Genomic DNA, 21,686 nt, shown 5'->3' with positions numbered 1-21,686 from the left:
CCTACCTAAAGTCGCTAATTAGCTTAGCTCAAACGCTGGAAGTGTATGGGTAGTGTTAGCCTGCCTCCACCTAAAGTCACTAATTAGCTTAGCTCAAACACTGGAAGTGTATAGGTAGTGTTAGCCTGCCTCCACCTAAAGTCGCTAATTAGCTTAGCTCAAACACTGGAAGTGTATAGGTAGTGTTAGCCTGCCTCCACCTAAAGTCTCTAATTAGCTTAGCTCAAACACTGGAAGTGTATGGGTAGTGTTAGCCTGCCTCCACCTAAAGTCTCTAATTAGCTTAGCTCAAACACTGGAAGTGTATGGGTAGTGTTAGCCTGCCTCCACCTAAAGTCGCTAATTAGCTTAGCTCAAACACTGGAAGTGTATGGGTAGTGTTAGCCTGCCTCCACCTAAAGTCGCTAATTAGCTTAGCTCAAACACTGGAAGTGTATGGGTAGTGTTAGCCTGCTTCCTACCTAAAGTCGCTAATTAGCTTAGCTCAAACACTGGAAGTGTATGGGTAGTGTTAGCCTGCCTCCACCTAAAGTCGCTAATTAGCTTAGCTCAAACACTGGAAGTGTATGGGTAGTGTTAGCCTGCCTCCACCTAAAGTCGCTAATTAGCTTAGCTCAAACACTGGAAGTGTATGGGTAGTGTTAGCCTGCCTCCTACCTAAAGTCGCTAATTAGCTTAGCTCAAACGCTGGAAGTGTATGGGTAGTGTTAGCCTGCCTCCACCTAAAGTCACTAATTAGCTTAGCTCAAACACTGGAAGTGTATGGGTAGTGTTAGCCTGCCTCCACCTAAAGTCACTAATTAGCTTAGCTCAAACACTGGAAGTGTATGGGTAGTGTTAGCCTGCCTCCACCTAAAGTCACTAATTAGCTTAGCTCAAACACTGGAAGTGTATAGGTAGTGTTAGCCTGCCTCCTACCCGAGCTGAAATCAGCAGTCAGAAGCTGGTTTCATTTTAGCTCTAAACTCTGTAAATATATCACTTTATCCACATTTCAAACATGTTTAGGTGAGAAAGTAGCCGTTTAGATCAGCAGTGTGTCGTTAATTTGTCTAAATACCAGCTGTTTACTATTTTGTTGGGACGAATTCGGCGCTACTCAAGCTAGCCGTTGTGACCAACGCACTTCCGGTTACTTTCACAAAATAAAACACCCGTTGCCCATACAGAAAACCATGACGATAGAATTTGTGCTTTTACTTTGAAACAGGAAGCTAACCTACCCTCGATGTAGCTAGCTTGAACCAAAATAAAGCGTCTTTGCTTGAACCCTCCGTTTTGACCAATCTGGTCCCGTTAGCGGCATTTGACCGCTCAAGATGCCTTTCCGGAGAGTTTTGCCAGCTCTGAGGCAAGCTAACACTACCTATACACTTCCAGCGTTTGAGCTAAGCTAATTAGCGACTTTAGGTGGAGGCAGGCTAACACTACCTATACACTTCCAGCGTTTGAGCTAAGCTAATTAGCGACTTTAGGTGGAGGCAGGCTAACACTACCCATACACTTCCAGTGTTTGAGCTAAGCTAATTACGGCGATACGGCTCTATCTCCCTTGTTACTGCACGCACAGTCAAAAGGATGGTGTCTATCTGCTGGTCATGGACTCGGGAGTGAGGCAAGACACGAAAAAAAAAATGTTGGCGTATCCCTTTAAGAGCAACTGAACTGTTTGTTGGTGAAGACAAGATGGCCGCTGCTCTGACAGGACAAAAGACACAGGAAGAGACCTGCTGTCTGTGTCACAAGATCTGAGGATCAATACGCTGCTCAGGCTCCAGTTTCTCTCCAAGTATCGATCTGCACCAAAATGACTCATACACACACACACACACACACACACACACACACACACACACACACACAGAGCTGTGAGAGGAGACCTGAGGACAGGTATCAGGTCTGGTCTCTGTCTGTGATGTCATCACCACTTGACCTTGACCGTTGGACCACCCGGACCCCCCCCCACCCCCACCCCCCCCCCCACCACCACCACCACCACACACACACACACACACACACACACACACAGCTACATAGTGAGAACACAGATGTGCTGGTGCTGTGTGTTGTTATTGCTTTATAAATAGAACAGTGGGACTGTCCTGTCCTCCAGCCCCCCCCCCAGCTGGGGACAGACGACTGGTGGGAAACATGGACCTGGATCGACCCTCTGCCCCCCCCCCCCTTCCCCCGAGGGCCCAGTTCACTGACCCAGTTCACAACAGAGACTCAGCTTCACAAACAAGAAACATGCTACTGGAGCTAACATGCTACTGGAGCTAACATGCTACTGCAGCTAACACGCTACTGGAGCTAACATGCTAACAGGTTGAAAACACTAGAATAAAACCACAGAGGTTCAAGTCTGTCAATAACTCACTGTCACTGACCATGTTATCCTTGGTTGATCAAATTATCTCAAGATCAATAAAAATGTTAATGCTAATAACGTTGGTTCAAGTGCGTTTTCATCTCAGACCTTTAAATTCCATTAAAAGCTGTGTAATGACGTCATGAGCTGTTCTGAGATCATATCGAATAGTTTTCTTGCTATTTAAGGTGTTTCCATTCATTTTGTACTAAATCATTAAACAAAAGGACGTCCATCCTCCATCTTTAACCGACTCTCTGAGGTCGGGCTGCTGGAGTCGTTGCCTGGAAACCACTGAGCCACACGTACGCCGGCCAATATAAATAAATATTGTTATATACTGTAGGCCTATATTGTTATTGTTATATTGCCCAAGACAAGTTTCCTGTCAAGGACTAATAAAGTATATCTTAATCTTAATATCTTAATACTAGTTAAATTATACTAACCAACAGGTATAAGTTATACTGGGCTGCAGGCTGGTGTTTACAGGGTTAGATGCCAGTCATCAGACAACAGCGGCGTGTAAACAGCGCTTTAATGCAGATGCAGCATGTTAACTCCTCCAGACAGCAGAGGAACGTCACCTGTTGGTTTGTGAACATCAGCATTTAGAAAACAGTTTCTGTTAGAGATTGTTCACATGAAGCCAGTTTACTCCACTGTGTCTTTAACAGCTGCAACACGGAGAGGAATCCACATGAAACATGATCACAACTCACTTGTATCACACAAACAACTGGTTCCATCAGAATCTGTCGTGTTAACTTGGCATCGATCAAGAGAAAATCTGATGAGATCGACCGTATCAACTTTTTATCCATATTCATGATATTTAATCTAATTTGACTGTTTCCATGAGACATTTTTCATTCGATATTGCTAAATGTGAATAAAAACGTGTGGATGGAAACATGGTCAGTGTCTGACCTCTGACCTCTGACCTCTGACAGGCTGAAGGCCACGGCTGCTGAGGCACCGTTAGGACAGAGTAATAACACACTGACACACACACAGAGTTGTGAGTGTATTTAAACAGGACTAAGTGGCCCTTCTGCCTCTGACCAGCTGAATGCTGATTGGCTGAATGAGGTCACTGGTTCACACATTGACACCAGTCTGTCACTAAACTCCTTCATGCAGGTCCTCGTTATCTCTGGACTTGTGTTTGTCTCAGGAAGACTAATCCACGTCCAGTCGCCTTCGATTCACTTTGTTGCCCGGAGACAAGACTCAGATATTTCTGTCAGTGTGATGTCAGACCAGTTACCTAGCAACACAGCTGATGGTGTGATGTCAGACTCTCTGCCCGTCCACACACCTGTAGGATCAATACCACACACACACACACAGAGGTGAACCAGTGTGTGTGTGTGTGTGTGTGTGTGTGTGTGCCAGAGAGTAGTAATTACCGTCAGTGAATGACATCACTATCACACTGCGACCAATCAGCTGGGAGCTCAGCTGACCGATTCAGGAAGTAAATGAAGAGCAGCAGCAGCCAATCAGGACGAGTCTAGAGTCTAGAGTCTGGTCATGTGTCATCATCAGAAACCTGTCGTCAATAATTCAGCGCTGACACATCGCCTCCATCACACAGTGACATCACACAGCCGTCCAATCAGAACCCTCCCCTCCTGTGATGTCACAGTGAGGTCGACCTTAAAACATCATCATTTTGGATTTTTTCCTACTTTTTTTCAAATTTTTTCATCTTCCGGACAAATTTCGATTCGCTACTAAATTATATATCAAAATGTGCGGTTTTAATCGGGATCGGTCTGCTATTACTTTTCTCAACAGTATACAAATTGTTCGTGACCTAAAGGTGAACACACACACACACACACACAGACACACAGGGAGTGAGTTCTCCAGAGACCAAACTAGAGGAGGGAAGTTGAGCTGCGTTCACTGACCCACGGACATCTGAGCTCCGAGGGAGAGATCGAGTGTGACGACTCAGAGAGAGAGAGAGGAGGAGGAGGAGGAGGAGGAGGAGGAGGAGGAGGAAGAGCGTGCTAGGAGGTGCCAGGCTGAGATGTTGCTCTGTGTTTACAGCCATACATGGACACACACACACACACACACACACACACACACACACACACACCCCTCCCCCTCCGGCTGCACCTTAGCTACATTATCATCAGAGAAAAGGAGTCGTGGAGAGGAGGAGAGGAGGGGGGGGGGGGGGGGGGGGGGGGGCAGCAGCTCTGTTAGTTCCTCTGTGTATTTAAAGGAGAAGAAGCTTCATTGTCACTGCAGCTCATAGCAACAACACTGTATCAACTCTATTACATATAAAATATATTAGAAAGTATTAGAGTCATAAATGTGCAAAGAGCCGTTATTTATTATAACAGTAAATAATCAATAGATACCTATTAAATATAAATATGCAGTGCAAAGCAGCCGTTACTACAACGGTCCAGATTATTACTGAGTAGTGATTATGGTCAGCCTCTTGTTGCCGTGGCGACTGCCTGTTGTTGGTGTTGGTGACTCAGCTTCTGATTGGACGGCTCACAGGAAACTGTTTATTCTGACTGAGCAGCTTCACTCAGTCTGAACATCTGGCTCGACATGACAGCAACATGTCTACAGCCTGGTCTCCATGACGACCTGTTCACACTCAATTAACACCCCATAAAGGTGGAGGATGTCAAATCTCACCTCCACCCATCCACCCTTCCTCTCTGACCATATTAGGAGCAGCTGGGACTGTGTGGGCGGAGCCAGAAGGCGCCGACGTGTGTGATGTCACAGCGGCTGATACGGAGCAGAACCAGCTGCTGTGATGTCACATACCACAGATTCCTGAGGAGGACGAAGAGCTGAAGGTCACAAACCGGTTCAGACTGAATCCTCCACTCATTCATGAAACAAACCAGACACATAAAACTAAAATAATAAAAACCGACACTTGTGGAACATTAGAGGATGTGATTCTGTGTGGTTGCGTTTCTCTACAATAAACTGTTGAAATATCAGAAGTTTGGTTTGGTCGACTACTGTTGTGTGTCCTGATCGTGAGCTGTGGCTATTAGCTTAGCTTGTTAGCTGTGGCTATTAGCTTAGCTGGTTAGCTGTGGCTATTAGCTTAGCTGGTTAGCTGTGGCTATTAGCTTAGCTGGTTAGCTGTGGCTATTAGCTTAGCTGGTTAGCTGTGGCTATTAGCTTAGCTCGTTAGCTGTGGCTATTAGCTTAGCTCGTTAGCTGGTATTTCCTCCATATTCTACTAGAGTTTCTTTATCAGATTGATTTACTGCTGCCTGTTATTGTTGGGATGCTGCTGCCCAACTCCTGCTGCTCAGGCAAACGGAGCCAAGAGTTTACTGCTAAATAACCTCAAGAAATCCTAGCTAACATGCTAATTAGCTTGCTGCTAGTCTTCTCTGGCAAAACACGACCGCATTGCATTGTGGGATACATACGGGAGTAGAAAGTAGTGTACATCGCTTGTTCACTCAGCTTTGCGGTGCATTGTGGGTGTTTTGTCACCAACACTACAACATGTTGAACACACGATAGAGTTAGTGAACTACATCCGTGATAGGAGGAGATTTACTACACAGACAGGAAGTCATGTGACTCAGCAGGGCGACCTGATGACATCATCATCACCACCACCAGCTGCTCTGTGGTTCAGCTCGTTACCATGGAAACTCTGGGGTTCAGGTCAGAGTTGGAAACAAACAAACAAACAAACAACTGGTTCCCACGTTCCAGCTGTTGACACATCATCATCATCATCATCATCATCATCATCATCATCTAGTGAGCTTGTTGCCTTGACAACAGCCTCAAAGCAGGTTTATCATATCATTATCATATTATTCATAGGTTGCAGTGACGTCACGTCGAAGGGACCGCCGCCATATTTGTGTCCGATTTGACCATGGATGTAGGATTTGACAGGTCTCCTCATATGACAGCATGCAAACCGCAGGATGGAAATGACAGTTTCTTGACAAAATGACAGGGTTTCATACATCTTGTCTGGGTTTATATCTCTATAACAACAGACAAACTCTATATTATCCCACTTATTACACAGTTTATGAATGAATGAATTAATTTGAGACGTAATGTTGATCAAAGTCCTTAGTCCGGTCACTTCTCCGCTGTTTGCTCCTCACCCTCCTCTCGGTCGACTAGTGTGTAGTTGTTTTCAACGAGCTTTTGATAATCAATCAGTAGATTGATGAATTATCATGTACATGTTACAATATGCGCATTTATGTCGTCCTGTCTGTCATAAGAGATTACGATACGGGACACGTTTGTGTCACGGACTCGCGGTGGCACAGACACAGCTGGTCACAGCTGTGACACTGCGCTGGCCCGTCCGCTCTGTCCGCTCTGATCGCAGGTTTGATTCCAGCAGCGGTGAGGGAGGCAGAGAGCCTCCACTCTCCCTCTAACAAGCTACAAGTCATTTTTCTAACATCACAATTAGTCTGAAGCTGGTAAAAATGAAACACAAGGTAAAAATCCTTGATAGTTCTTCTGCCCTGCTCCGCTGATCAGAGCGGCGTCCCTAGCAACGGCCCGTTTTCCTTAGCAACGGTCTGTAATACAGAAATAAAAGACCCTATGCAGAATCAGTGAGTAATTAATAAGAAAGTAATCAAAATACAGAATTCAATATATCCATGTTATTAAAAAAAAGCGAATCCCCTCTTTTTGTGAGACTTGTCACAGCCCATGCTGCCACTGATAGATGCCTGCAGTCAACTATTTATTCCGCCTATAACTTTACGTCTTTTGGGATGGAATAAAACTGCAGTCCGGGTTTTTTTTTTTGGCGACTGCTATCACAGTCAACAGCACAATATAATCCTGGCATCTTTCAAATAACGTCAATTTTCGGTCTCTTGCTGATTTCCTCCTACTACTCCACTTGTTCTGGTAACGTGACGCTGTGATCTGTGCCCAGATTGCCCTGATTCGGACACAAATATGGCGGCGCAGAAACACAGTGACGTCATGTGAATCTAATGAATAGATATCTTGAAGCAGGTATTCATATCTTTATCTATCATATTGATTATCGATCTTTAGGTGAAAATAAAAACAACAGATGATCAGATGTGTGATTGATCCTGACAGTGGTAACCATGGTAACCACCTGCAGGACACACACACACACACACACACACACACACACACACACACAGTAACACACACACACACACACACACACACACACACACACACACGTTAACACACACAGAGAGTTGATGTCCCAGCAGGACAGAGACACGAGGACGTCTTCGTCTCTCCGTCCCCTCCAGCTCAGCGACCTATTTCCCACAAAGCATTGCTGCTGCTGCTGTGATGGATGCTTTCAGACATCACCCCCCCTCACTCCCCCTTCCTCCCCCCCATGGAGGAGTGTGTGTGTGTGTTACTGTGTGTTACTGTGTGCGTGCAGCAGACAGCAGTGGTGCATGCTGGGAGCTGGAGGACAGAGAGCGATGACCAGGTGATGAGGTTGGTGGTTCGTGTCTCAAACGTTTCTGTTCTACAGAGTTTAGATGTTGGTTTTATCTTTATAATAAAGACACGCTTCATCTCTTGTGTTGTCGAGGGACCAATCGTCTTCTCTGTTTATGGAGCGTTGATGGATGAGGACGGTGAACGTTACAATGTTACCTTAATGAACATGTGAATCATAATAGAAAGAGAATTTAAAATAAAAGAGTGTTTTAACAGTGAAGCTGCGTCCTTCATCAGCCCCTAACCCTTCCCTCTCCTCCTCTGTCCCTCACCCTGAGCTTTCTCCTGGTTTTCCCTGTTAAAAGGGTTTTCCATGGAGTTTTTCCTCAGTGGATGTGAGGGTCTAAGGACAGAGGATGTTGTTATGATGGGATGTGAAGCCCTTTGAGATGAACTGTTGGTAAAAACGGGCTATACTAATAAAACTGCCTTGTCTCCTCCTCCTCCTTCATCCTCAACATCTCCATGTTTTCATGTTCTGTTATAAACAGTTTTCTCCTCTGTCTCTCTGAGCTTCTCCAGTTTCCTGGGAGTTGTTCCTCCGTGGATGAGAGGGTCAGAGGTCAGAGGTCACAGGATGTTGTCATGACGCTGTGTAAAGAACTAAGAGGCCTAAACTTCTCTGAACGACTGAAGCTTCAACCAACACTGATCCTGAACCACTGTGTGTGTGTGTGTGTGTGTGTGTGTTTAACCGAGTACGGTGAAGCTGCAGTAACAGAGTAACCACAGTTCTAGGACCGTTGGATTTACGTCACAGCGCTTCCTACCGAGTGGAGACTCAGACTGCCGTTAAATCTGGTCTGAAGTTTCTGTCGTCAGATTTATAGACTAAAACGCTCCAACTCCTTTCTCTCTCTGTTCTACACTCTACTGGTCTTTTTACTAAACTTAACCAGCTCCTTTTCTTCGTTGTCTAAACCCAACCACTCAAACTCAAAATTTGAACTTGGAATATAAATTTCAAATAATCGCCTCGGCGGAGCGGTGACCGTTTCCATAGTAACGCAGCAACTTCCAAACGTTGGGGAGCGCTGGGACCAAGGGGGCAGTTGTCGGTCTGAGAAGTGAAGCTCACTTCCGCATTCAAAAAGCTGCAATCCCCCCGGCTGTCGCTGGGGGCTGGCTCCAGAAGGGAGCAACTCCAATCGAGCCCCATGTTAAAATAGCCGATTTTACAGCTTAAAAAAACATATTTACAGCCTGGTACATTTTATTTTTTTGGTCTCAATCGATAGTTTCTACCCCCGCACACACTCTGAGGGGGGTGAATTTTTTTTTAACTCTACCGTTTTACTATTATTAGGGTTAAAGTTCTGGCCAATCAGGGCGTAGAACCGTTGAGTGACAGGTCCGGCGACCGCTGCTACGAGGCCAGTGGGCGGGCCCTCGGCCGGCCAACGGCCGCACCGCTCCAAATATGGCAAGTAGAATCCAAGATGGCGCGGTTCTAACCCCCGTAGTAGCGGCACAAAACAGACTCCCCAAAACCAATGGGTGACGTCACGGACGCTACGTCCATTCTTTTTACAGTCTATGGCTGGGACTAGTGAAATCGAACGGTCCTGAAACTGCAGCTTCACACTGTGTGTTTAACCTGTGTAGTGATGGATGATGAGGTCATCAGGAGGTCAAACTGACACTGTGACATCATCAGGTCTCCACACACACACAGACACACACACACACACACACACACACACACACACACACACACACACACACACACACACACACACACACAGTAGAAACACTTCACTGGTGTGTGTGTGAGTGTAAACACAGCAACATGCCAGCAGCACATACGCTGCTCCATCCTCCCACTGAGACACACACACACACAACAACAACAACGACAACAGGCCGATGACATCACACATCAACAGCTCTGTGTCAATATGAGTCAACAACAAACACAACAACAACGTGTCAGTGTGTGTCAACCAACGTTGTGACATCACAATGTTACTCCTCATTATCACACTCACACCTTTATTTATATGTCACAGTGACGTGACCATGTAACACACACACTCATACACACACACACACACACACACACACACACACACACACACACACACACACACACACACACACACACACACATAAAGTAACACACACACACACACAGACTCACACATAGAGTAACACACAGTTGAATCCTGTTTGTGAGGCGGTCGCTCTGATTCCTCTGCCACCATGAGAACAACCTTGGCCAACGACCACACACACAGCCACAAGAACACACACACACACACACGTACATGCACACACACACAGCCACACACACACACAGACACACACAGCGGACGTAGCGGTGTGTTTCTGCCTGACTGAGCAGCTCAACACTCTGACAGCCGGTGCCGGTGCCGGTGTGATGCAGCGAGGTGCCGCGCCGCCGGGGACTCGAACCACGTACCTGTGGTGGAGTGCAGACTCTCCAGGCTCCAGTAGCGAGACAGGACCCCCCTCAGAGTTCCTCCCAGGCTGTTGCCCCCCCCCAGCCCCCCCACCACCCCCCCTCCCCCTCCCAGTCGTCCTCCTCCTCCTCCGTCCACCGTGGCGTCCGACTCTGAGCCGGGCGACGCCGAGCTGCTGCCGCTGCTGCTGCTGCTGCTGCTGCTCCCCCCCCCAGGCAGCGCCACCTCGCCCCCCCCCGAGCCCTGCTGGGTCCGCATCCGCATCCGCACGCACGCACGCTCCGCAACAAGGGGGGGAGGGGGGGAGGCGGGGGGCGGACGGTGCAGAAGTAACGGAGAGAAGAAGAGATGCAGGTGGTTGGTTCCTCTGACAGAGAGCAAGTGAGTGCAGAGCAGGAGGAGAGGAGAGAGGAGGAGAGGGGAGGGGGGAGGGGGGGGGAGAGGAGGGGGAGAGAGAGAGAGAGAGAGAGGAGAGAGAAAGAGGGAGAGAGGAGAGAGAGAGGGGGGAGGAGCTCTGCTGCTCGATTGGCTGAGGAAGCTCCAGCTGTCCAACATGAGCAGCTTCCTCCTCCTCCTGCACACTGCAAAAACTCAAAGTCTTTCCAAGAATATTTGCCGTATTTCTTGTCAAAATGTCTCATTTCTAGTCAAAACTAAACTCTTTCCACTTAAAATAAGACTCATCACCTAAAAATCAACTTGTTTTGAGATAATTTCCATTTGTTTCAAACTAATTTTCACTTGAAACTGAAAAACGGAAAATGCGTGTGAATGCTGAAAGCCATTGGTGAACCATGCTGAATTAGCAGAAGAAATTGACAAAGACATGCGTAATGACATGAAAGAAACAACCCACAAACACAACTTGCCAACTTGCAATGCCACAGAGAGCACACTCTTATCAAGGCTGTTGTCATTCATTGTAATGTGATGATGTGCTGCAAACTAGCAATCAACTAGAATTTGTATTTCCTGAAGGAAATGCGTGTGAATGCTGAAAGCCATTGAAGAAATTGACAGACATGCGGAATGACATGCAAGAAACATGTCCAAGGCAGGAATTGAACCCACAACTTCATGACAAAAAACCTGACACACTAACCATATGGCCACAGAGGACCTGAGTTACACTGAGCATTCAGCATTCACACTAATATTTGTGCTTGTAATAAGAAAGAAAAACTTGCTCCACTATCAGATTTTTCTACTTATTTCAAGTGAAAGAAGTAAAAAGTGTCTAAAAACAAGCTGCTTTTTAATGTGATGAGTCTTATTTTAAAGGGACATTGTGTAGGAATTCCTCCATCTAGCGTTGTGGTTGTATATCTCAAGCAACTCAATCGTATTTTTCATGCTGCATTCAGGTGAAATTGGGCAGACGGACGACAGCTGCTGCACGTAACGGCGTAAACAAGCCTCTATGTAAACAAGCGGTCCGTCAGCACGAGGCAAAACAATACACGTGACAACATGTTGTCATGGCGATGTGGTATTGTTTTACCGTCTTTCTCTGGACTTCTGTGACTAAAATGACATCTGGTTTGTTAGCGACGGCCGTCTGCCCGACTGCAGGTGAATGCAGCATCAGTGTAACGCTCCGTTCCTCCTCACTGCGTTACCGCGGTGACTGAGCCGACAGCTCCGGTGTCTCCGCTGAGTTTCCGTGGTTTCCTACCGTCACCATGGAGACACCACATGGCAGCCAGCACCGAGCTTACCCGCTCCATGGAGATATGAATGATATGAACGGCTCATTCAGAGCTGAAAGGAACAGGAACTTTGTTGATTCATGAAGAACAAACTGAAGAACCAAATAATCGGTTTTCATGAAGAGACAACAGGAGAAGTTACACAATGTCCCTTTAAGTAGAAAGAGATTCGTTTTGACTAGAAATAAGACAAATATTCTTGGTAAGATTGTGAGTTTTTACAGTGCAGGAACTAAGAGCTGCTCCTCCTCCTCCTCCACTCGCTCAACGCCTCATTTCCTCACAGTGACTCTCTCTCTCTCTCTCTCTCTGGGTGACATCAGTGGGGGGGGGGGGGGGGGGGGGGGGCTGTAGGGGGGCTCCAGTGCAGCGACCACGTCGTTTGCCTTCCAGCGACGGAGTAGTGGACAGTTCACTAATGGTGCAGCAGCAGCAGCAGCAGCAGCAGCAGCAGCAGCATCCATTAAGGCAGAGAAGGAAGAATCAGCTTCCCTCCCCTCCACGCACACACACACACACACACACACACACACACACACACACACACACACACACACACACACACACACACACACAGACACACACAGACACACACACGCACTATGTTGTTCCTAGATGCTGTACCGACCGAGGCCGTGGTCACGTTGCAGCAGCAGCAGCAGCGTTAACAACAGGATCAATACGTCGCTAACGATCATCCATCATCAGTGAATCCTGGAGTTTATAGTTAATAAACTAATTAATCAATCAAACATTCGACTCATCAAACGTCACGGTTTCACACAAGGCGGGAACGATCGGTAACAGCTGATCAGCCTCTGACATCATCAGGCGTTGCCATGGCGCCATGTCGCCTGAGGCCGACAGGTCGCGACTCCACAGGTGAGTGTTTGGGGGATTGTGGGTAATGAGACGTTCTTACAGGAGATTAGAGCTGCTCATCTGGATCCCACCGGTCGTTAAGGGATTAGTGTGTGTGTGTGTGTGTGTGTGTGTGTCTGTGTGTGTGTGTGTGTGTGTACTCCTGATCAATCAGCTGATTTCCAATAACATACTGTATAACAACGGTGGATTGATCTGAATCAATGCTTCTCATCCCGATCTCCTTCGAAACCAATCAGCTGGCTCTGAGTGAGAGGTCCCGGGACGGACACACGGACCTGTGTTCGTAACAGTCCAGATCGGTGTGTGAAGCGGTAGCGGTGAGCTGCCCGTTACTTTTCAGCGGGTGTTTCTCCTGTTTTTGAGTTAGTTAGTTAGTTAGTTAGTTAGTTAGTTAGTTAGTTAGTTAGTTAGTTAGTTAGTCAGGATCAGTGCCTGTATTTTTGGTTCCTTTTATTTTCACATATAGGGCAAGTCAGTCCGGGGACAGGCAGTTGGGTTTTTGTTCGGCTCACCCCGACGAGAAGCTTCCACCTGTGTATTGTATTTTCTGTTGGTTTGGTGAATAAAACACAGCTGCGTTTATCATACCCTGTTGCTGTGGACTCACTAGACGGGTGCGTAACATAAATTGGGGGCTCGTCCTGGATCTGAACCCGGGACCTGTCTGACTGATGACATCACAGTGTCATTGGACCCTGGTCACAGCTGAGGTCATGATGTCATGATGCCATGATGTCACGGTGGTGGTGAAGCTGCTCAGAGCTCCAGTGAGACTCTGCTGCCCCCTGCAGGACAACGGAGGAACTGCACCGACCCAACACTCAGCTCCAGTGTTCAAAGGGTTAATCTGATCGGATTCTGGATCAAACCTTTAAAAATGAGTCGTTTCTAAACTAAAACCAGATCCTGAGACCAGACCAGACCACGTGATCCAGTCTCTGTTTTAATCTGGATCAAACCCTCAGTTTGTGTTGATCAGAACTTTTTAGTGGGAAAACTTTGATCCAGAACATCAGGATTATTCTGATCCAGTTTGGTGGATTCAGGAACAACATGGGATTTAGATTCAATTTAAGATGGTCAAATAAACAACATTTCTAATGTAGTAGGCTATATAAACCTTTATAGATTTATATTTTGCCCCTAATTTTTAAAAATATTCGAAAATGGCCTTGGTCATTTTCTCCAAAACCTCTGGCCCGATTTTTTTAATATTCCACAACTGAAAAACTTTTCCCCAACTTCTTTTCCCCAAACTGAATTTAATGAAATTTGAAGTTGGAATTTGAAACATATGGGGAAATATTCACAATTTCACTAATGTACTGTATATTTGCCTTTTCTATGTATTTAAACATCCAGATCGATCAGACTGTTTAAAAGACGTTGAGAAACAGAAAACAACACTGGATCAGACTGATCCAATCCAACTGGGATCAAAGTAAAGACAGATTAATCAATAACATCGATCAGTTTGAACTCACAGGTGTAGGAGATGCGTCTCCTCCAGCCCAGGCAGTCCAGGCCGATGGGCGTGCTCTGGGAGAAGCAGTGGGACTTCAGAGGCCTGAAGGACCGGACGGGGCCGGGGGCTCCAGCACCGGTCTGTAGGGACACGGGGGGGGGGGGGGGGGGGAGCCTCGGTCAGTGACATCACAGGACACGATCAGAGCAGCGGCGATCGGTTAGTATCAGAGATGGACAGAGTACTCGACCCCAGTACTTGAGTAAGAGTACAAATACTACTGGTCAAAATGTACTCAGTTACCAGTAAAAGTAGCTCAGTCGACATGTTACTGCAGTAAGAGTAAAAAAGTACTTGCTTTTAAAGGTACTTAAGTATCCAAAAGTACATGCTTCTAAAGGTACTTTAAGTCAAAGTCAGAGTCAGAGTAAAGTTCTTATTCTCCACATCAATGAATGACTCTAATAGTTTGTAAATGAATGTAAGGAGCTTTTAACTCTTGTTAGTGAGAATGAACTCTTTGAAAGCAGCTGCACTGATGTGCTGCTTTTAGGGGTTAGGGTTTCCTTCTTTCACTAACACAGCTTGTGTCCAATAGGATTTTAGACAAAGACCTGAAAGTAACCAGTACTTTTCAGCCGTACTACTAATTAACTCCAGTAAAAGTACTAATATTTGTCTTGGAAATGTATTCAAGTAGAGTAATAAGTACCAAAGAAATCTAATACTCAAGTAAAGTACAAATCCTCTGGATATGTACTTAAGTACAGTACTCAAGTACTTAGTTACTCCGTTACTGTCCACCACTGGTTAGTTAGTATTGACGACGGAGCGGAGAGAGAAGAACAGGTGAGTGAAGCAGCATGCAGGGAGACGTCGGCGCAGTGACACAGACTGTCCAGCAGGAGCAGCAGCAGCAGCAGCAGCAGGAGGAGGAGGAGGAAGAAGAAGAAGATGAAGACGAAGGTCGTCGAGCGGCGCCGTCTTACTTGGTCCCGGTCCCGGTCCAGACCGTCCAGCTGACCCAGACTTCCTCTCGTCTCTCTACGTTTCTCTCTCTTCTGTTCCTCGATCCACAGGTCGTCCCAACACTTCGTCCTCTGCCGCCGCCGCCGCCGGTCGAGGCCGGTCACACCTCTGACTCCGCCCAGCGCCGCCGCCCAGCAGCCCGTCCTCAGCTCTCCACCAATCACAGAGCCCGTCCTCAGCTCTCCACCAATCACAGAGGCCCTCAGCTCTGACTCCGCCTCCATCGGCCTGCGAGCTCTGGACCGGCCGCCGAGCTGCGCTGCCTCCAGGGTCACAGTCGACCGGTTAGTCTCAGTGAGAAACCCCCCTCAACACACACATACACATACACACACACACACACACACACACACACACTCACACACACACACACACACACCTGCAGCAACCTGCGGTCCTAGTTGTGTTATTACCTTGATGATGCGATCAGATTAATATCAGATTAATATCAGATTAATAATGCCTGTTTTGTTGCTAGGCAACCTCTAGTGGCGGGGGGGGGAGTCAACATAACCATCGGCTATACCTGTTTATATGACTGTTGTAACCATGACAACCAAGGTGACGTTGTCATGTAAAGACAAACTGTGAGTTATTCTGACATCGGCCACCAGGGGGGAGTCGTCCTCCAGCTCTCTGGACACACACACACACACACACACACACACACACACACACACACACACACACACACACACACACACACACACACACACACACACACACCAAGAAAGACCTGGTCCATGTCCCAACCCAGACTGACAGAAAGACACACACATCAACACATCTTCCTGACTGTTTGATACTGACCGACTGATCTCAACTGATTTTGACTGATGCTGATTCACTGATCTAGACTGATTTTGACTGATCTAACTGATTTTGACTGATCTTGTCTGATCTCGATTGATCTTGACTGATCTTGACTGATCTCAACTGATTTTGACTGATCCTGATTCACTGATCTAGACTGATCTCGACTGATCCTGACTGATCTTGACTGATTTTGACTGATCTCAACTGATTTTGACTCATCTCAACTGATTTTTGACTTATCTAGACTGATCTTGACTTATCTCGACTGATCTCAACTGATTTTGACTGATCTCAACTGATTTTGACTGATCCCAACTGATTTTGACTGATCTCGACTGATTTTGACTGATCTCGATTGATTTTGACTGATCTTGACTGATTTTGACTGATCTCGACTGATCCTGACTGATCCCAGATCCCTGTCAGGTGGTTTTTTGTCTTCTTACCTCCAGGTCGGTGCTGAGGTCGATGCTGAACAGGCTGCAGTTGGACAGGCTGTCTGCTCTGTGCTCGGCCATGTCCAGCAGGCTGAGGCCGCCCCCCAGGGGGCTGCTGGCTCCGCCCCCCAGGGGGCTGCTGGCTCCGCCCCCCAGGGGGCTGCTCGCCGGCTTCAGGGTCCTGGGTCTCTCGGGGGGGTCGGTCAGCCCCTCCACGCTGACGGACTGGCCCAGCAGGGCGGAGTGGGGGTAGCGGAAGACCTTACGCTGAGCTGCAGGTCTGGGGCTGTTGGGTTTGGGGCTCATGGGCCGGAGGGGGGTGTCGGCCCCGCCCTCGCCGGCCGCCGGGGGGGGCCGAGTCCAGGAGGGCGGATGCTGGTGGGTGGGGGGGCTGCAAGGTGACGCTGGGGGGGCGTGGCCGGGCGGGGGGGCGGCCGGGGCGTCTGAGAGCGGACAGAGCGCGGCAGCGAGGCCGTTGGGTGGACACTTCCTCCTCTGGCCTTCAGACCTGCACCCGTGGGGGCTGTCGCTCCCCCCCCCCTGAGGAACCCCTCGTTTGGAGATGGGATCTGTGTGGCGCAGTGTGTGGACCGAGGGCGGCGCCCCCGGACCGCTGAGCCGCTCCAGCACCGGAGAGGACGGGAAGTGTCCCCGGTCCCTGTCCGACACCGACCGAGTCCTCTTCAGCTGCTCGGTCCCCGTGGCCTTCTGCCTCCTCCAGCTCTGTCGGGTCTTAGCGGGGTCCAGGTCCGAGCCCAGAGGGACCGGGTCCTCCTGCTCCCGGTCCGCCGGCCGGGACTCGAACAGGCTGGACAGAGACTTGTGGGCTTGTGCGAAGCGCATGCGGATGTTCAGACTGTCGTTGCTCTTGCTCCTCTTGTAGCTGTGGCCGTTGGGGGTCTGGAGCTCGTCCTCTCCGTCGCACGGCGCCGAGCTGAAGACCTGGTGGACGGTCCGGTTGAGGTCCAGGTCTCCTCTGATGAAGACCTCGTCGTTGGCGTCGTCGGCAACGTCGTCCCTCAGCGGCGCCGGCTCTGACGGGGGGGGGCACTCACCCCCTCCCCCGTCAGGTGACGCCTCCTCGCTCCTGCTGCCCTTCGACCCCCGCGTCTTCCTGAACGACGGCATCTTGGCGAAGACGGAGAACTTGGAGCCTTTGGTTTTACTCCTCTTGATCATCTTGTCGAGGGCGGAGTGGGGGTCCAGCTCCTCGCCGCCGCCGCTGCCGCCGCCGGTGGTGCTGCTGCTGGTCGTGGTGGTGGCGGTGGTGGAGGAGTAACACACGGCGTCGTACGCGACCGTCAGCGGCCTGCACGGCTTCTCTCCTCCTCCGCCCCGTAGGACCGGTGTGTCCATGTCCAGCTCCTCTGCAGCTGGAGGAGATCTGACGTCTCTCTGAGCCTCAGGACATCCAACATGGCCGTCCTCCTCCTCCTCCTCCTCCTCCTCCTCCGCCGGCCTCATGGTCTCGTGTCGCGCCTCCCAGATCGGCTCCAGCGACCGGACGGACGGCAGGTGGAGGCCGACGGGAGGGAAACTCACCTGTACGGACGGAGAGATGGGATGATGTTCGGACTCGGAGACTTCCTGACTCCACCGGAGCTCCACCGCCTCCTCGCCACCGGCCTTGTTGTTGTTGTTGGAGTCTGAGAGCAGAGACGCAGATGGAGATGGAGATGTCGTAGAGAGACGAGCAGCAGCCGGTCCACAGGGACTCAGACCTGCAGCTGAGTCCTGAGGACAGACAGACTCAGGATGAAGGAGTCTCAGCTGCGACTCTTCACTTCCTGTGTTCTGGTCCAGATAAACAGCACGACCCCCCCGCTCCTCCCCTTCGTCCTCCTCCTCCTCCTCCTCCTCCTCCTCCTCCTCCTCCTCCTCCTCCTCCTCCTCCTCCCTGATGTGGTTTAGGGAGCAGGACGGTCCGACCCCCCCTGATGACACGGGGGAAGTTTCCTCCTCCGCTCTGAAGCTGCCGGATGAAAACAGCTGATTATGTGAGAGTGAAGGACGACTTTCCTCAGAGGAGTCTGGTCCTGGTCCTGGTTCTGGTCCTATAGATCCAGACCTGTGGAGCTTCCTGTGGGCCTCTGCGGCTCCGTCTGAGTCGGGGATCGAACCTGGTCCGTGCTGCAGCCGTTTCCCTCCACCCTGAGTGTGTGTGAGGTCTAGTCCCCCCCTCCCTGAGGCGCTGCTCTCTGTGCAGAACGTGATGGAGGAGCAGAGTTCATTCACTGTCCCGGGTGGAGGCGTCACCACGACAACGCCGCCCGGCTCCGCCGCCGCCGGGGGGGGGAGGGGCCGTGTGGCGCCGCTACAAACCTGAGGGGGGGTGTGTGTGTGTGTGTGTGTGATGACGTCAGATCTCCGTGGTTTCACCGACTCTGCTGTACCTGAGCTGTCGTCACGGTTACCGTGGTCGGCCCCGCCGCGCCCCTCCCCCTCCAGGTCGTCATGACGACCAGCGGGCGTGTGTTGTGCGGCGGTGTGTGTGTGTGTGCGTGTGCAGCGTGTGTGTGGCTCCTTCGGTGTGGGCGGGGCCTCGTCCTCGGGTGTGTTTACCTGCGCTCGCTCTCCTCGCTCTGCGTCCGCGCTCACTTCCTGTTTGCTCTGCGGGGGGCGGAGCTCCGCGTGTCTGAGCTGTGATTGGCCCAGAGCCTCTGGGCTCCGCCTCCGGCTGCAGCTCCGTCCTCCATGAGTCTCTGAGTCTCTGTGTCCGTCCCTCCTGCGGGCTTTACTCTGTCCACACAGGAAGCTGCTGCTGCCAACGCCGTTGCCAACGCCGCTGCCGTCGTCCACACAGTCGTCGGCGTCCGGCGTCAGGTCCGACAGCGTCTCGCTGAGCCACGAGCACGAGTCAAAGTACTCGTCGGACGTGTCGCCGCTGCCGATGCTTCTCTCGCACCACTCCAACGAGTCTGAGGCCTCTAGGGTGGCGGGGGGGCGGGGCGAGTCCTCAAGGGCTTCATGAGGCTGAGGAGACACAGAAGAAAACTGCTCACTGATCACTCAGATTCATCCACCATGACAGATCATCACACCTGGAGCCTCATGTAACAGGTGTAAAGGTGCTGCTAAATTTTGACGTACGGCGAAAAGCCAAAAATGGCGTACACCCAAAATATTTACACCCTTTTCAGATCTATCTCCGCAATTTCCATTGATAAATCTCACAGGACCCAAGAAAAGTGCGGATGTGAACATATCCCACCCTCTACACGGCCAAACACAACCATATATGGTCAATGCAAATCAGCACGTGCATATTAAGTAGCCATGTGGCTCTGTGGAGTGACGTCAGTGGAAGATGGTGAAAGACAACATACGGAGAGCGGGAAAGAAGCGGAATATCTCTGAAAGCGAAATACATGGCAATATCAGTCACGAACACAGTCCGTTGCAGGACAAGTTATATATCAAAACGTGCGTCTTGATCGGGCTCTGTGTGCTATTACTTTTCTCAACAGCTTCTGAATTTTTCGCGACGAAAGTCACGAAAAACTGCGCAAAATTTTGCATTGAAGTCAATGGGACGGTCGAAAGAGCGAAAAAGACCAATCATTGGAGTTTAACAAACGTCTACTGCTCAGGCATACTTTCACCTAGAGACTCCATTTAAACTTTAAACAGTAGACACAAGTCTTGTGTATTGGCGTATTACTCCACGTTTTGATAGGTCATATAGTTTTTGATCAATCCCTGATCAATGACCATGATCATTTTTGGAGAAATTATGAGATTATAATGGGTGTGTATTGCACGGAATGTTCGTGTCAGAGTGCGTGACATCATCGGTTAGAGTGGGAGAGATGCCAGAAAAACTCCAGATTTTTTCTCTTTCCAAACTCGGCCCGGCCACAATTTACACTCTACACACATAATTTTTTCCAAATTTGTAGACAAACTTGTTCTGTTTCTCACCATGTGCTCAAAATATCATAGAGACTTACAGAATTTGAATTATCAGCCTCTAAGTGCGGCCACGTCTGTCTCTGCTCCTCATTGAGTCCAATACAAATATTTTCTGAGAGAAGCAGAACGGCCTGATGTTTTAAAACTGCCAGCGTCTCCAAAATATTTTCTGTAGAAACACCAAATCGTACCACATTTTTCAGTAAGTCCTTAGAGCAACGTTGATCTGTGTTTTGTTCTGATAGGAGTTACCGTTTTGTCACGCTAAGCCTAAATGTGAGACCGGTGCAGAGGCAGAAAATCACTCTTTTTCTCCACGTTTCTGTCTGTCTCAGCCTGCGGGGGCCCCTATCGCCGTGGTAACCACCTCGAGTTGCCGTGGTAACCACCTGGAGTTGCCGTGGTAACCTCTTTGATCCTCAGGCCAGAGCTCGTTAACTTCATAAACAATCCACCTGGCGCTCGTTTAAATGTTTACAAACACAGACACAGCTAAATCAGACTGACACAGGATGCAGCTCATAGTCACACACACACACACACACACACACACACACACACACACACACACACACACACACACACACACACACACACACACACACACACACACACACACACACACACACACACACACACACACACAGACTCTAGAACAGCTCTGGAAACTGTTCTCAGATCAGATTGAGCCACATTTACACAAACAGGTTTCATAATACAGTTCTCAGGTCAGACTTTATTAGTGTGAATGCTGAAAGCACTATTGTTCTTCTGTTCGGCCATTTTCTTCCGCCTTTTTACGGTCTTCTTCTAGTCCTTCATACTTTGTGCTATTTCAACAATTCATATATCAAAACGTGCAGCTTTTTCTGGACTTTATCGGATGTATTCAAATTTTTCATACTTTTTATACTTTTTCAAATATTTAACTTTTTCTGATTTTTTTTTCCCCCATAGAGAATGCATTGGAACAGTCTTCAAACTCTTCAAATCTTCTTACTTCTTTCAGCCACTAAAGCTTCACCATACTTTCTGCTAGAGACTTCATTCAAATTCTAAGCTGTAGACAAACTTTTTAAGTGTTCCTCTATGACTCAGCTTATTGATATCTTCAACAGTTTCTGATATTTGGCA

The 21,686-nt window shown here is 48.9% G+C and overlaps 1 protein-coding gene across 2 annotated transcripts in view; it reads right to left on the bottom strand.

Annotated features, from left to right (window-relative positions):
• The window catches only part of arhgef4 (Rho guanine nucleotide exchange factor (GEF) 4), a gene marked incomplete at its 5' end in the record, with an annotated part of 37,119 nt that extends 21,655 nt beyond the window's left edge, over positions 1-15,464 (bottom strand). Inside the window, 2 exons of one of the 2 annotated variants that reach the window (XM_083995842.1) lie at positions 14,378-14,498; positions 15,348-15,464. Coding sequence is in view for 1 of the 2 variants with exons in the window: in XM_083995841.1 (XP_083851967.1) it covers positions 10,299-10,557 (259 nt within the window). Of the gene's footprint in view, positions 1-10,298; positions 10,558-14,377; positions 14,499-15,347 lie in introns of those variants that run through there. The other variant, XM_083995841.1, reaches the window with a different exon arrangement.
• Positions 15,465-21,686: the final 6,222 nt, after the last annotated feature.

This window comes from Trachurus trachurus (assembly GCF_905171665.1).
Source record: "Trachurus trachurus genome assembly, chromosome: 20".
In the NCBI taxonomy this organism is placed as follows: Eukaryota; Metazoa; Chordata; class Actinopteri; order Carangiformes; family Carangidae; genus Trachurus; species Trachurus trachurus.
This window is presented reverse-complemented; position numbering and strand designations above follow the sequence as displayed.